General features: G+C 42.4%; 1 protein-coding gene across 6 annotated transcripts in view; it reads right to left on the reverse strand.

Moving 5' to 3' along the window:
• Positions 1 to 11,925: 11,925 nt before the first annotated feature.
• The window catches only part of ECD (ecdysoneless cell cycle regulator), a 37,953-nt gene continuing 34,438 nt past the window's right edge, over positions 11,926 to 15,440 (reverse strand). For 3 of the 6 annotated variants that reach the window (XM_072129631.1, XM_072129626.1, XM_072129630.1), the window contains exons 11-14: positions 14,570 to 14,744; positions 14,033 to 14,100; positions 13,366 to 13,571; positions 11,926 to 13,287 (exon numbers count right to left, since the gene is read on the reverse strand). In XM_072129631.1, coding sequence (XP_071985732.1) covers positions 13,048 to 13,287; positions 13,366 to 13,571; positions 14,033 to 14,100; positions 14,570 to 14,744 — 689 coding nt within the window. In that variant the 3' untranslated portion in view covers positions 11,926 to 13,047. The remainder of the gene's footprint in view (positions 13,288 to 13,365; positions 13,572 to 14,032; positions 14,101 to 14,569; positions 14,745 to 15,440) is intronic. The other 3 variants (XM_072129629.1, XM_072129628.1, XM_072129627.1) reach the window with 3 other exon arrangements.

The following is a 15,440-nucleotide window of genomic DNA, read 5'->3' on the forward strand; positions in this document are numbered from 1 at the left end:
GCCCCTTAGTGACCGACTTAGAAACCCGTATGGGTGGTCACTAAGGGATTAATAGCTTATTCCAAACTGCACACTTCCCTTGCCCTGGCAGCTATAGCCTATGATTTGCTCTATGATAGGATCAATAAAAGATGGCCGAGTCCGGCCTTTCATTGTGTAGTGGTCAGACCAGGTGAGTGCAGATGCCCTTACATTTACTTGACAGGGAGCTAAACTGCAGTGAGTAAGTCCAGTGACTACACAGTGAGTGGTGCAGTGTGCTTCCTATTCCTCATCCAAGGTTTTGGACTCCAACCAATCTGATAATGATGAACTATTCTTAAACTCAACAGGGTCATCAATATTTCATACCAGAAAGTCCTCCTTACAACAAACAGCACAAATGGACAACACTGGTCATGAAGACATGATAAACTGTGCCACATGACAGATGGCAAAGCTCATGGCTTTCTAAGGTAAGGAAATAGTTCACTACTTATTTTCTATAGTAGCTGCTTTTAAAGTAATTTATATTGGCTAGACAACCACTTTTAATTAGGACTACAGCTGTATGAATGAACATGTTAAGTCATTAATTTTCCTGAATGTAATTTACCTACTTTTTGAAATTATCAGCTTCTGGATTAAAAATTCCCCTTAAACAGAAGCCGTCAGAAGAGATTGTAATAAAAAAGCACAACCACCATGTTGTCAAGTGGATTAATGCCTTCCAAGTCATGTTTGTTTCATGGCCGAGTGTGGTAGCATCATAAAGAAAATCTACTTACAAGTGAGATGTCAATTAGTTGTACGAAGTACCGCAGACACATCATGATTCCTCTATGCTGAGATGCTGTGTGCTGACAATGTGCTTAGATTATCAGGATACAGGCTTATATACACTTTCATTTAGCTTCATTCACTAGTATCTGACACACAGAAAGAGAGGTGACAGTAGAGCTGAGAATGTCATGTATAACATGCATCTTGTGGATCCCATCTATTACAGGCATAACATAAACATCTCTACTATATCTCAACTATGAGATCTGTCAGATCTACTGTGCTTTTCCATCGCTTCTGCGCAGTTAACTTTAATTTCAAAATAACATCAGATAACCCAGAAATTCTCATAATATGGACCTTATTTTCCGTAAATTTTTCAGAAATATAAGATAACTGTAAACTTGAAGGTAACAATTCGGGTTTGTTGTAAAAATTTCTACATCGGAAAATCAGTTCAATATATCTCAATGGGGTTATTTGGGGGGCAAACAAATACATTTCATCATCCCCTATTTAGGTGCATGGGACAATGATATGAACGTGCCCTTCACCGTTGTTTAAATGTAGAGCAATTGCCGTACATTTGGACAAAGGGAAACGAGGATATTGTGGATTTCCGCTGTAAACTCAGGATAAAAATCGGTAACAAGTTGCTATTATGGAGCAGTCTATTAACATAAAAGACAACGAAAACTAAAAATACCTTTATGTGGGCATCTTGATTTTGCCTTTTTGAGTGGTGTTTTTAGCCCCAAGGTCCTGGGTTATAATCTGATCATCTGTATGTTTTACGGTTTTGTCTGCAAAAACACATCAATAGCTTGACTGCTTTCCTACTGGCCCTAGTATGTTAAAAAAAAATGTAAACAAATTAGATTGTAAGCTCAGTGGGACAGAGCTGGCGTAAAAAAGAATGAATTAGTTACTCACCGGTAATTTTATTTCCATTAGTCCACCATGACGGCCCACCTGGAGGATGCCCCTTGACCTCTGTAGGGACAGGAAGAAGAGAGGTTAAATTCCCCTCCCCGCATCCTCCCACCAGTGACTTCAAAATAACCACACCGAGGAAGATGCAACAATGATTTATTTATATGTTCTGATCACATACAACTTTATCATTGTGAATACAACATAACCTTAAGAGAAAAAAACACTTTAAGGGAGGGAATATATAGGCCGTCATGGTGGACTAATGGAAATAGAGTTACCGGTGAGTAACTAATTCATTCTTTCCACTTCGTCCCCCATGACGGCCCAACCTGGAGACTTACAATACAAGTAGTCTTTTAGGGAGATTACTGTTGAAGGACCTTCCTCCCAAAGAACAGATCCTTTGAGGAGGGCAAGTCGGGCCTATAATGTTTGGAGAAAGTAGAGGAGGTAGTCCAAGTTGCTGCTTTGCAAATTGGTTCTAAGGAGGCCCCTCTTTTCTGTGCGCAGGAGGTGGATACAGTGTGCTTTTATCCCTGATGGTACTGGAACTCCTTGAATGTCATAACATGAAGATATCGCCATCCTTAGCCATCTAGCGATGGTTGCTTTGGACTTCCTCCCGTTATTTTTCCCCTGAAATTGGACAAAAAGGTTAGAATCGATACGCCAGGATTCAGTTGCTTCCAAGTATTTAATAACAGAGCGTCTTACGTCTAGAGTGTGCCTATTTCCTGGCTTCTGTGGAATTCTGAGACCACCTTTGGGATAAAATTTGGATCCAACATGAGAATAATTCTATCATCAAGAACTTTCCTCAAGAAGTCTCCTTGCTGAGTTGATTGCTATCAGGAATACTGTTTTAAGTGTTAGGTTCTTTACATTAGCAAGAGAAATGGGTTCAAATGGTTCTTTAACTAAAGTATTTAAGACCAATGAAAGATCGCATGAAGAAGTCCTTTTGAGGACCTGGGGTTTTAGTCTAGAGAAAAAGTGACTGTTCCAGCTCACCTCTAGCCTCCTTGTACTCTGGAAAAGGCATGGACTCCACCTTGTTTGTTAAGGTCAAAACAGCATACGAAAAAACTTTCAATGATCCAGCCAGGTTCCAATGAAACTTTAAGACTTTTATTTAGTCAACATTGTGTATCCACAGCATGGTTTCAATATTCCTCTTAAATCCAACGTGTTTCGAACGGACTAGCTGTTCTTAATCATGGTGTATCTGAGAAGATAACATGCACTCGGCTTTATACTATCTGGAATGAATACACCTGTGAGGAGGCGTGGTTGCCTGACGTGTGCACGTTTATCTCTCATGTACTCCGTGTTACAAAAGTTTACATATGGTTTCTTTTACAAAAGATAAAACATGCATAGCTTTATTGTAATACATTATGATAAAATAAAAAACACTGAAAACATGTAACAAAAAAAGAGAGAACTCATTGTGTGTACATTAGGTTCATTTTCATAGAAATTAGTGCATAGTACATAAGACAATAAAAACAGTCGCAGACATGAAAATATTAAAAACAAAATTATGAACAGGATACACCATGATTAAGAACGGCTAGTCCGTTCGAAACGCGTTGGATTTAAGAGGAATATTAAAACCATGCTGTGGATACACGATGTTGACTAAAAAAAGTCTTAAAGTTTCATTGGAACCTGGCTGGATCATTGAAAGTTTTTTCGTTTTAGTCTAGAGGCTGCTAGAATAAACCTTTTAACCCACCTGTGTTCTATGAGGGGCTGATCAAAGAACGTGCTTAGGGCCGAGACCTGGACTTTTAAAGTGCTTGTAGAAAGACCCAATTCCAGACCCTTTTGAAGAAAGTCAAGAACCTGCAAAATATTTGGATTAGATTGACAAGTTGGCTTATCTGAACAAAAGGAAGAACATTTTTTCCAAATTTTGTGATAGATCGCAAAAGTGACAGGTTTTCTACTTGCCTTCAAAGTGTTAATGACAGCAGAGGAGAGTCCTTGAGACAGCAGATCTGATCCAGGATCCATGCCGATAACTGGAGCCATCCTGGATTTGGATGGAAGATCGGACCCTGTTCCAGGAGATCTTCCAATACTGGTAGGATAACTGGATCCTGAGTAGTCATTCTCTTCAGTATTGGATACCAGCTCTTTTTCGGCCAGTTTGGACACACAAATATGGTCTTTGTCTTTTCTTGGTATATTTTCTCCAAGACTCTGGCGATCAGGGGAATAGGGGGGAAGGCGTAGGCGAGAGTGGTGTTCCAATAGTGGGAGAACGCATCTAGATGTCTGCTGGTTTCTCCTTTTTCCAAAGAAAAAAGCGTCAACACTTGGCGTCGCAAATAAGTCTATTTGAGGTTTCCCCCAAAGAGAAGTCAGGTTCTGGAATATCTCTTCTTTTAGACACCACTCATTGGAGAGAGTCTTTCTTCGGCTGAGGAAATCTGCCTTTTTGTTCTCTATTCCCTTTAGGTGGGTAGCCGAGATTGATAGAATGTGGTCCTCTGCCCACGAAAATATTTGCTGTACATCAGTAATGGAGACCTGGTTCCCCCTTGTCTCTTCAGGTAGGACACTGTCATGGTATTGTCTGACAGTATTAACAGGTGGTGTTGAGCCAGTTGAGCAGTGTTTGTGCCGAGTACCTCCCAAACTGCCCTCAGCTCCCGGTAGTTGAATGATCCTCTCAAGATCTCCTTTGTCCAAGAACCCTGTGCCAGTTTTTGACTAAGTACTGCTCCCCAGCTTGCTTGCATCTGTTTGTATAGGGATATACGGACTGTTCTTCCAGTAAATTCCCCTGTCTAGGTTTGCGTCTGCCAACCACCCCTTGAGGAAATTTTTAAACCTTGTTTTTCTTGTTCCCGTGGAACCTGGGTAATTACTCCAGAAGACAGTAAGGAGGAGATTTCTTGCCAAATAAGACCGAGACATTTTTGACATATGGGGAGAAGATGACAGGTATTTTGTAGGAGGAAGTTTCTTGAAATCTATCTTGTATCCCTGAAGAAGGATGTCTAATACCCAGGGATTTAAGTACATTTTTAGCCATTCATCTCTGAATTTCAACAATCTTCCTCCTACTATGGCGTCATTGCTTCTTGTTTCTACTTGGGTCAGAGAAAAGAAACCCTTTACCTTCTCCACCTTTCGGGTAGCCCCAGCGACCCCTTTTCCCTTTGTCTTTATATTCATCCCTATGGCTTTTGAAGTCCAGAAAGGGCTGCTTCCTGGGTGCTGGCTTGTTTTCCGGAAAGCCCTTCTTCTTGTCTGATGCCCTTTCTAGAATGGTATCAAGTTCCGGGCCGAAGACAAATTCTCCTGAAAAGGGAAGGCCACATAATTTTGTTTTTGAACGGATATCCCCAATCCACTGTTTTAGCCATAACGCCCTTCTTGAAGCGTTCGTCAGAGCCCCCTCTTTGGACGAGAAACGGACACCTTCAGCTGCAGCATCTGCTAAGAAAGCCGTTGCCGATTTTAGTAGAGGAAAGTTTTCTAAGATGGTCGTTCTAGGAGTTCCTTCCTTGATATGGGATTCTAGCTCGTTCAGCCAGTACAGAAGATTCCTTGCAACTGATGTAGCTGTTAGGATAGACTTTAAACTCCACATGGATGTCTCCCAGGCTTTCCTTAACAGAGAATCCACCTTGGGGCAGAAATCCCATAGCTTAGAATCTTCTGGCTCAAAAACCAATCTTTTCCTGAAATTCTTTGATATGAGTATTCTTTTTTCAGGTTCCTTCCACTCTTCGGACACTAGTTCTCTAAGAGTGTCATTTAAAGGAAACACCCTTTGATGTTTCGCTTTTAATCCCCCAAATAACTCATCTTCCTTGGATTTGGGTACAACAACATCTTCAATTTCCAAGGTTTGTCTGATGGCTTTCAACAGATTATCTAATTCATCTATCTGAAATAAATGTCTTAATTCCACATTATTAGCAAAATCCTGAGGGTTTATTGAATCTTCTGTCTCTACTACAGAACAAGATGGTGTCTCCGAATTACTTCCCGCCTCTGATGGTGATGTTTCGGGTTCAAGTCTAGGTCTTTTAGAGGGGGGAGCACTAGATGTTGCCGCTGCTATAGATGAGACCACTTTCTCTTCTATGAAACCTTTTAGTTCATCCAGAAAACTATGAATTACTCTTACCGGTAATGTTGTTTCCTCAAGTCACGATGACACCACCAGAGAGATAGGGATCCGCCCTCCAAGGACAGGAAACCTGAGCATAAAAAGAGGCTCCTCCGACTCCTCCTCAGTTTGGTTACAGAGATTCTCTTGGAAGAGCCGTTAAGTTAGTTGACAAAAACATATACACATATTTTTTTTTTTTTTTTTGCGACACCCGTGAACCAACACCACACAAAAAAGTAACACCGGGGTGGGAATACCAGGTGCCGTCGTGACTTGAGGAAACAACATTACCGTTAAGAGTAATTCATTGTTTTCCCCTTCATCACGATGACACCACCAGAGAGAATTGCAGAGAAAAAGCATACAATTAGGGGGGATAATAGAGGATAAGACTTTTCTTCCAAATGAAAGAGAAGAAGAACCCATCACATCCACCCTATAGTGTTTAAGGAAAGTGTGAGGGGTAGACCAGGTGGCCGCCTGGCAAATTTGTTCCAGCGTAGCATCCGTACACTCGTCCTATGATGTAGCTAATGATCTAGTTGAATGAGCACGGATGCCGTCCGGGACAGGAACTTCCGATCTCATAGGCCATCTGAATACTCACTTTAATCCATCTAGCGATGGTTGTGGAAGAGGCTTTATTCCCCTTATTCTTTCCTGAAAAGAAAATGAACAAGCTATCTGATTTCCTCCACCTAGAAGTAGCATCCAAATACTGTACAATACTCCTAACATCAAGGCAATGAAAAGCCCTCTCCTTCTCTGTCTTGGGGTTACTACAGAATGATGGAAGGATGATATCCTGAGATCTATGGAAATCGGATACCTTAGGCAGGAACCCTGGGTCTGGTCTAAGGATAACCCTGTCATCCAAGACTCTACAATATGGATGTTTATGAGACAAATCTGCCATTTAGCCTACCCTTCTGACTGAGATTTATAGAAATACTTTCCAATGGCTCAAACGGAGGGCCTGATAAAACCTTGAGACCCATAGATAAATCCCAGGGAGGTAACTTACTCCTAATTGTGGGCCGAATTCTACCTGCTGCCCTAATAAATCTGGAAATCCATGGATGTCTGGCTAACTCCTGATCAAATAAGGCTCCTAAAGTCGATACCTGAACCCTAAGAGTAGCTGGCTTGAGACCCTTCTCTAGGCCTTTCTGCAGGAACTCAAGGATCTGACTAACATTAAGCTGAGCCAACCACTCCGGGTTCTGACCAGAAAAGGAAAAGTAATCCTTCCAAATTCTATGATAGAGTTACTGGTTTCCTACTCTTCTGTAGAGTAGAAATAACCTCACGAGACAAACCTTGCTTTTGGAGAATCATCCTCTCAATAGCCATGCCGTCAGATGCAGGCCCGACGAGGCCAAAAGGGAGCGATCAATATCACCTTTGCCCTGTCCTGTCTTATCTTCCTATTAGTCCTGGGCAGGAGAATCATGGGAGGAAAGGCATAAAGAAGAGGACTGTCCCACTTTTGAGAAAAAGCGTCCACAGCTAATTGAAGCTCTGCCCGGTTGAGGGAAAAAAAATCTTTCCACCTTGCGATTTTTCCTTGTGGCAAAAAGATCCATCAATGGCATCCCCCAAAGCCTATCTTCCGAAATACTGACTGACTCAGTTCCCATTACCCTTGATATAGGGTCTCTCGACTTAAAAAATCTGCCGTAATATTTTCTACACCTCTTATATAAATCCCTTTTAGTGATGTAAAAAAGGTCTCTGCCAGGATTAGGATCTGATAGGCAACGGTTGTAGTGTCCGACATCACGGCCACCCCATGTCCCTGTAATAGAGGAATTGCTTGCATCAGGGCTTTTAAGACTGCTAACAGCTCTTTTTTGTTTGACGACAGGTCCCTTTCTGCCATGTCCCAAGTACCCTGAAAAAACGGATTTTCCATGTGAGCCCCCCACCCCCACGGACTGGCATCCGTAGTGATTAGCCTGTCCTGACTGGGGTTCCAAGGAAGACCAAACTCTAGATTCTAGGGAGTTTAAAATTTTTATGGGGAGGAGAACTTTTACTTCTAAGGAGGTCTGATCCCTGTCCCACTTTTCTAGAAGAAAATTCTGTAGACTTCTTGAGTGGAACTTAGCCCAAGGGACAGCAGGGATGGCAGCTGAAAAAAAAAACCCAGAAGAGACATTCCCTTTCTTAAGGAAATCAAGGGATTTTGTTTTACTTCTAGCATCGGTGATCTTATTTTTTCTACTTTGTCTACTGGAAGAAAGGTCCTCTGTCTTTGGGAGTCTAACCATGTCCCTAAAAAGAGCTTTCTTGTTGTAGGAACCATAGATGATTTTTTTTTTTTTTATCAGCCATCCTAATTTCTGCAAAATATTAAGATCCCTGGACAGTTGACTGTGTACCTCCTGACTCATGACCCTACCAGTAGGAAATCGTCCAGATATGGTGGGAACAATCCCTCTCGTATGTGGGCTGCCATTTCTGACACTATCTTTGCAAAGATTCTTGGGGCAATAGCGATCCCGAATGGTAGTGCTCTGTATTGAAAATGATGACCTTCCGAGTCTACCTGAATGGCCACCCGTAAGTATCTCTGAAAGTCCTGATGTATGGGGATGTGGTAGTACGCATCGGCTAGGTCTATAGAAGCCATGAAGCAATTGGGGAACAGTAGGTTTACTGCTGATTTCAGGGTTTCCATCTTGAATTTTGGAACAACCAGGAATTTGTTTAGGGGTTTTAGATTTAAAATGACCCTTAATGAACCCCCCGGTTTCTTTACCAGGAATAGATTTGAGTAAAATCCCTGGCCCTGTTCGGCAAGAGGAACCTGACACAGTACCTTTTTCTGGACCAGGGTCCGGGCCTCGGTAATCATCGCTTCTCTGTTTTCGCTCGAAGCGGGATACGTGATAATTAATCGAGAGGGAGGAGGAGAGAGAAATTCCATCGAGACGCCCTTCTGAATTGTCTGTAACACCCACTTGCTCCCTGATATCTCCGACCAGGCTTCGAAGAAGTGGGCCAGTCTTCCCCCTACGGGGGGCCTGGCGTCATAAAGCTTTTGGCCTCTGACGCTTGGGGTCTCTGGATTGATTAAACAGGAGTCCTCTGTTCTTTTGAAAGGTCTAAAATTCTGATTCCTTTCTGCTCCCCTTCTCTGAGACCTTGGATTCCGAAAGGGACGAAAGGAACCACTTTGAGTAGTAGGAAATGATTTAACCCTACTTCCTGCATTTTCCAATAACCCTATGACCCTATGTCCCCTGGCCAGTTTTTTAGCCAGAGGGCTCTTCTCGCAGAATGGGACAATGCTGATAAACGAGCAGTGAGGCATCGACAGATAAAAAGGCGGCTCCCTTCTGTACATTAGAAACCGAAAAGGCTAGGGCATCACTCGGCACCTTATTTTGAATATCAGTTTCTAGTTGATTAACCAAAACAACATAGAACGGGAAACACAAGCGGCTGCAATATTAGGCTTAAAGGCCGAGGTAGCCGAATCCCAAGACCTTTTGAGAAAACTTTCAATTTTCTTATCCATGGGATCTCTGAGGGAACCTAGATCTTCAAACAGGAGTGATGACCTGCGACTGACCTTTGCTACAGACGCATCCACCTTAGGAGCAGAGCCCCATGTACTGGATACATCTGAGTCAAAGGGATACTTCCTCTTGACTGATCTAGGAATATACGACTTTTTATCTGGTTTCTACCATTCTTTCTGTTGTCAGAGATGACACTGTCTCATGAAGGGGAAAAGACAATTTACACCTTTAAGGCCTTCGAACATAATATCCTGAACGGACTTAGGATGACTATGGACATTGAGGACAAAAAGCAACCTAACGAGTTTAAGAAAGTGATCAGAGTCGTCAATATGAAACAGAGGACGCCCTGCCTGTTCTGTTTCGGAGGCCAAAGAACCTGAATCGCTAATTGAGGCTACACCTTCTTCCTCTGATCCTGACCCCTCCGCAACATATACTGCCGCGGAGGTGCCTGGCTGTTCCTGAGTGAGAGGAGGGGGGGGTTTAGGATATGACAACTCTCTGGCCCTTTGGACTTCTTCTCTAACCACGCTCCTTAATGATTCCATCCAAACGGCAGATTCCTCAGTTAAGATCTTGCCAATACAGGTGTTACAGGTGGCTTTTTCATAACTGGAAGGTAGTTTATGAGCTCAAATTTGACACTCTATGGTGCGTCTTACGGGTAGCCTTTTTAGGCTAACAATAACACCCGTTATAAGATCAGTAAAAACAAAACTGAAAACACTCACCGCCCTGCAGTATAGTTACCGGCTGGAGTCCTGTGTGTCTCTGCAAGATCTCGCTTGTCTGCCATGCTGCACAGTTGACTTGTAACCAGCACTCAGCAGTCCCCCTCTTCCATTTTTAAAGCTCCCGCTAAGTGGGCGTGGCCCTTGACCTTACTTCCGGTCAGGACGGCCAGCGGTGAGAAGAAAACAAAAAAGGGACCAAATAGAAAAAAACACTTTTCCCTTGTAATAATAAAAAAAGTTGAGCCCCACTGCTTTAGAATATATATGGCCGGCTCAATTCTCTTTCCGAGCGCTCGTAGCCAAAACCGTGCGCACTTTCCACTAACCCCTGCTGTCGGCAGCCGCCGGTTCCTAGGAGACAGGTTCCAACCAAGGCCTTGCGTGCCCAGAGGGAGGAAGCGCCGCGATCCTCATCCCCACACCGGAGGATAGAACTGACGGCGTCCCACACCTTTCATGGAGAAGGGTAAGTGAGACACCGCAGGGACACCTTCACCTTCTCCTTCCAAGGACAGGAAACCAAACTGAGGAGGAGTAGGAGGAGCCTCTTTTTATGCTCAGGTTTCCTGTTCTTGGAGGGCGGATCCCTATCTCTCTGGTGGTGCCGTCGTGATGAAGGGGAAAGGATGTTTTCTCCTCTCTCATAAAGTTATTGATACAAACTTTACAAATTGGCTTTTTATACGAATCGGGCATAGAATGATTACACATATTGTATTTTTTGGCTCTGGATTTGTCTTATTTCTCGGGTCTTTCAGGCCTGTTAGCCATATCCCCCTTCTCCTCTTTGCCTTTCCCCCTAGACCACAGGTCTTTGTCCTAAAAGGCAAATACAGGAGACTAATAACCCACTAGCATTGAATACACAATGGCAAGATATCCCCTGCCATTCAACCCCACTTAAGAGACTGGAGGGTGCAGGAAAATTGGGTTAACTTCGTCAATCATGATAGACAATAGAAGATTTTTGCCACAAATACCGGAGACGTCGTCACCAGAGTAACTAGACCTCAGATCATAGTGATCTACCTGCTTAAATACCTTAACGGGGAGCCCATCCCCCTTAGAAGCGGATGCGGCCGCATCTTCCTGCTCCCAGTAATGCATTGCCCTACTTTGCGCGCAACTTCCAGTCGCGGCCAGAAGTCGTCATCAGACCTCGGGCTGCTGAGAAATGTAGTTTTCTTTGTCCGCGCACGTGCAATCCAGGATCGCGGCACGCCGGCCAGCCATACGGACCCCAGGACGGCTGCAAGGAGGACCCAGGATCGACCGAGAGCCGGGGCAGCCGGGATTTCGCCATGGACGGCCTTACCGGTGAGTATACTTCGTCTCCCCTCCCCCCCTGGAGGAGAGAGGGCACCTCTCTATGACCTGCCTCGGTAGGGACAGGAAGAACACTGGCGGGAGGATACAGGGAGGGGAATTTAACCTCTCTTCTTCCTGTCCCTACAGAGGTCAAGGGGCATCCTCCAGGTGGGCCGTCATGGGGGACAAAGTGGAAAGTGTAGATTTGTGGAATATATTGGTGCCATACATTATATATAAGCATCTCATGGAATACCTTAGGTATTAAAGTCTTGTGGGGGCAGCTATGGTTAGTTAGTGGAAGAATGTGAAAAGCAATATTCACATATTTACTATTATGTTATATACATTTCTATAAACATCCAGTGATACAGGATCCATAAGTTCATGTTAATGCTGCACTGAAGGAAATCTACTACCTATACGTTACATAGTAGGATTTCCTACAGGCCATACAAGTAGAACTGCAGGAACAGGGACTTTGACTCAAATAATACTAGATGAGAATTAGCATCAATTGTTTTTAATTACAATTTTATTTTATTTTGAAAAGAACAATCACACAAGTAGAAAAATATATATTTACAGACCATGACAGAGATTGGTCAAATGATGGACCATTCAGCGTCCAGTTTACCGGACTGACCACAATGCAGAAGACGGGACTACGAGCCCGGGACTGTATGATGCAAGGAGTCCCTGCTAATCCTGCTTGGGTGCTGAAGAAGGGACTCCTTGTATCATATATACAAGTTCCATCCTCCACAGTGAATTTGGTCAGTGAAATCTGCAGCATCTCACGGACTAACCACAGTCATGTGTTTCTGTGCTATATCTCCTAAAAATTTAGAAATAAATTGACTTACTTTTCCTTAAAAAAAAAAAACGCATCAAGGAGTGGAAATCGATCCTTCTTAAGCTCCCTGCAAGCAAGTTTTAGAAACCACAATATAGAAAAATACAATATAGATACACAGAACACCATAAACATTAACATATCCTAACACTTTAACAATATAAAAACAACAATAATCAAGTACATGAAAAAGAATTGTAATGGCAGAACACACATTGCCGGATATTGGTGTTACTGGACATTGTATACCTTTTCCATGCTCTTGATTATCGTGGCTTTCACATTCTGCATGTCTTATGATAATTATATATTTGTGGTGTCCTGTGTATGTATATTGCATTTAGCAGATGTGCTTTTTAAACTCGTGCGTTTACTTCTATACTATTTATGTCTAGATTTTTTTGCACTTTCTTTTCTTTTGAGTTCATGTTTTCCCTTTAAAAGGTAAAAACACAAGTTAATTGCCATATCAATGCAAATTAATTGATAAGACTTGATTGTCTATAGAGAATACACCACTGTGCTGTGAATCCAGCATTGCCTTAGTTTGGGGGGTTTTGGTTCCTCCTTGGTTTCACTTGTTACACTCTGTAGCTATTGAGAAAATCTAACTGTACTCTTCAGGAAGTTATGATCTTTGTGGATATGCTGCATTCCAGTGCACAGAAGAAGGTGGCGTTTGGGGATTTCGTTTAAATATTTCTGGGATAGTCCATGCATCTTATTTTAGTTGTGATGTACTTGGTAGATACGTACTTACAGAGCTGAGTCTTTAGGCTTATGTCAGTGCTGTAAATTATCCGCTGCCTCTTGGTCTGTGTTATCAGGAAGATGGACCCCTAAACTTTGTAACAGATTGGAAGCCGGTCCGGCCAGTCCAGATTGAGAACTGAAAGATTCAAGTATATTTGTAACCAAATTCAAGTCCACATCCACGGGTGCCAAGTCTGACTCTTCGCCTTTGACCTCGTCGTCCGAGTTACTTTCACCAGCTTTGGTGGTCTTTGGATGGACATTACTCTGCTGGTGAAGAAAAGACATCTGTAATGCTAACATCTTTACAGGACTGTCATAAAAACAATAAGACATACCACTTCTTACCACGTTTTTCTTTTTGGTGAAACTTTTTCCAATGTTTGTGTGTGCCAGTTCCCTGTCCATAACATTCATGTATGAGTGAAGACTTGGTAGGACATCTTCATTCAATGCGCTGACCTGATCATCTTCCGAATCTTCATCACTGATCAGTAGCTCAAAGTCTTCTTCTGAGTCCAGGTCATCAGAATCAAGTTCTTCTGGGTTGGGACCTATGGAATAAAAAAAGAACTCGTCAACCAGTATAAAATGAAATATGAATAGATAATTTCACTGCCGCTTTTGATGTAACAACGAACACTAGAATTGCTCAAATATTTGTTGAATGCCCTGACTGGACTTCACAGAATGAGAGCATTGCCAGGGACGGGACTCCCTGCATCATAGTGAAATATGATACAAGGAGTCTCTACTTCAACCCAGAACACACAAGCCAAACTAATATAATTCCAATGTTTGTGCTTCTTTTTTGTGGGAAAGAAGGGACTCCTTGCATCATATCACTATGATGCAGGGAGTCCCGTTCCTAGAACAGCCCTTGATCCCTGAAACCCAGTCAGCGAATGGTCCGTATTTTTTACAGACCAAACGCGGTCATGTCCGACCAACCAGACAGACTGCTATTTGGTAACACATAAACAACACAACAATAACCCAACAACAGGAAACTTACCAAGGATTTTTTCCAAAGCGCTTGTGAAAGAATCTACATCAAATGTGATCGGTGCTTCTGCAGGATTCCTGCATGTGTTATAGAAAACAAAAGTATATATAAAAATACGAGATTAAAATCTGAGCAGAGAACAGCAGGGACAGCGGAGAAGGGCACCAGCATAGAAGGGCACCAAGAAGATGCCTTTAAATATGAAAACAACATTGATGGATTTATAATATAGAATTGTGTTCCCTTACTCAATAACTTCCCTTTCTTTCCTTGGTAGAACTTGATGAACATAGGTCTTTTTTCACCCGTACTAGATACATAACTATGTAAGATATCATGTTTCTTATGTACACACATGAAAGCTTATTATGAGAAGTTAGTTCTGCTTCAAAGGGATTGGCTCAGCACAAACAGTGATGGCATATTGCTATTCTATCAGTCAGTCTGTCCATCTGTCAATGGTATATCAAGTAACTTTAAGGCAAAGCATGTATGTCATATAAAAAATACACCCGATTAATGTGAAACAGTTATACATTTACATACCAAGGCAGCTCTGCTCCTTCATGAGAAGACACTTTGGTTATAAAAGCCTTCATGCTGTCAGTCACGTCAGACAAGTTGTATTGCTCCTCGCTCTCAGCTGCAGTGTCCTTTGAGCCGCAAGCTTTCTGCAAAATCTGCTCTAATTTATCTGGTGTCAAGTCCAACCAGCTGTCATCTTTAGACAAAAAAAAAATATAAAAATCAGTACACTGGAAAAAAAGAATATAAACACAAGGTCATTAACCCCTTAAAGGAAACCTACCATTTCAAATGGTAGGTTTAAGCTGTAAACACCGAGCACCAGCTCAGGGTGAGCTGGTGCCGGTGCTTAGTTTCGTTAGTGTTAAAACCGCGGTATCGCGGTTTTAAGACTTTTTAAACTTTATAGCATAAACTGCTTCTGCTATAAAGCGGCTTCTGCTATAAAGTTTAAAAAGTGTTAAAACCGCGATACCGCAGTTTTAACACTAACGAAACTAAGCACCGGCACCAGCTCACCCTGAGCTGGTGCTCGGTGTTTACAGCTTACACCGACCATTTGAAATCTGTTTTTTTTTTAAATTTTTACCGGTGTTTTGTATGCGTTGGAAAAGGGGTAGTCTTATACGGCGAATATATCTTAAACTCTATATTTTAAACAGGAAAGTAGGGGGGTCGTCTTATACACCAGGTCGTCTTATACGCCGGAATATACGGTATACATGAAGAGGGCAGCATGGTGAGAAGATGGAAAGGCTGAAGCTCTCAAAGGAGGCAAAGACACAGATACATACACATGCAGAGAGAGACAAGTCTAATGTTACAGATTTATTGAAAAGTGGCCAACCCCTTTGAGCTGCATTTACACCCACAGATACAGGCTACGATGGGT

This window comes from Engystomops pustulosus, chromosome 11, assembly GCF_040894005.1.
Source record: "Engystomops pustulosus chromosome 11, aEngPut4.maternal, whole genome shotgun sequence".
NCBI lineage: Eukaryota > Metazoa > Chordata > Amphibia > Anura > Leptodactylidae > Engystomops > Engystomops pustulosus.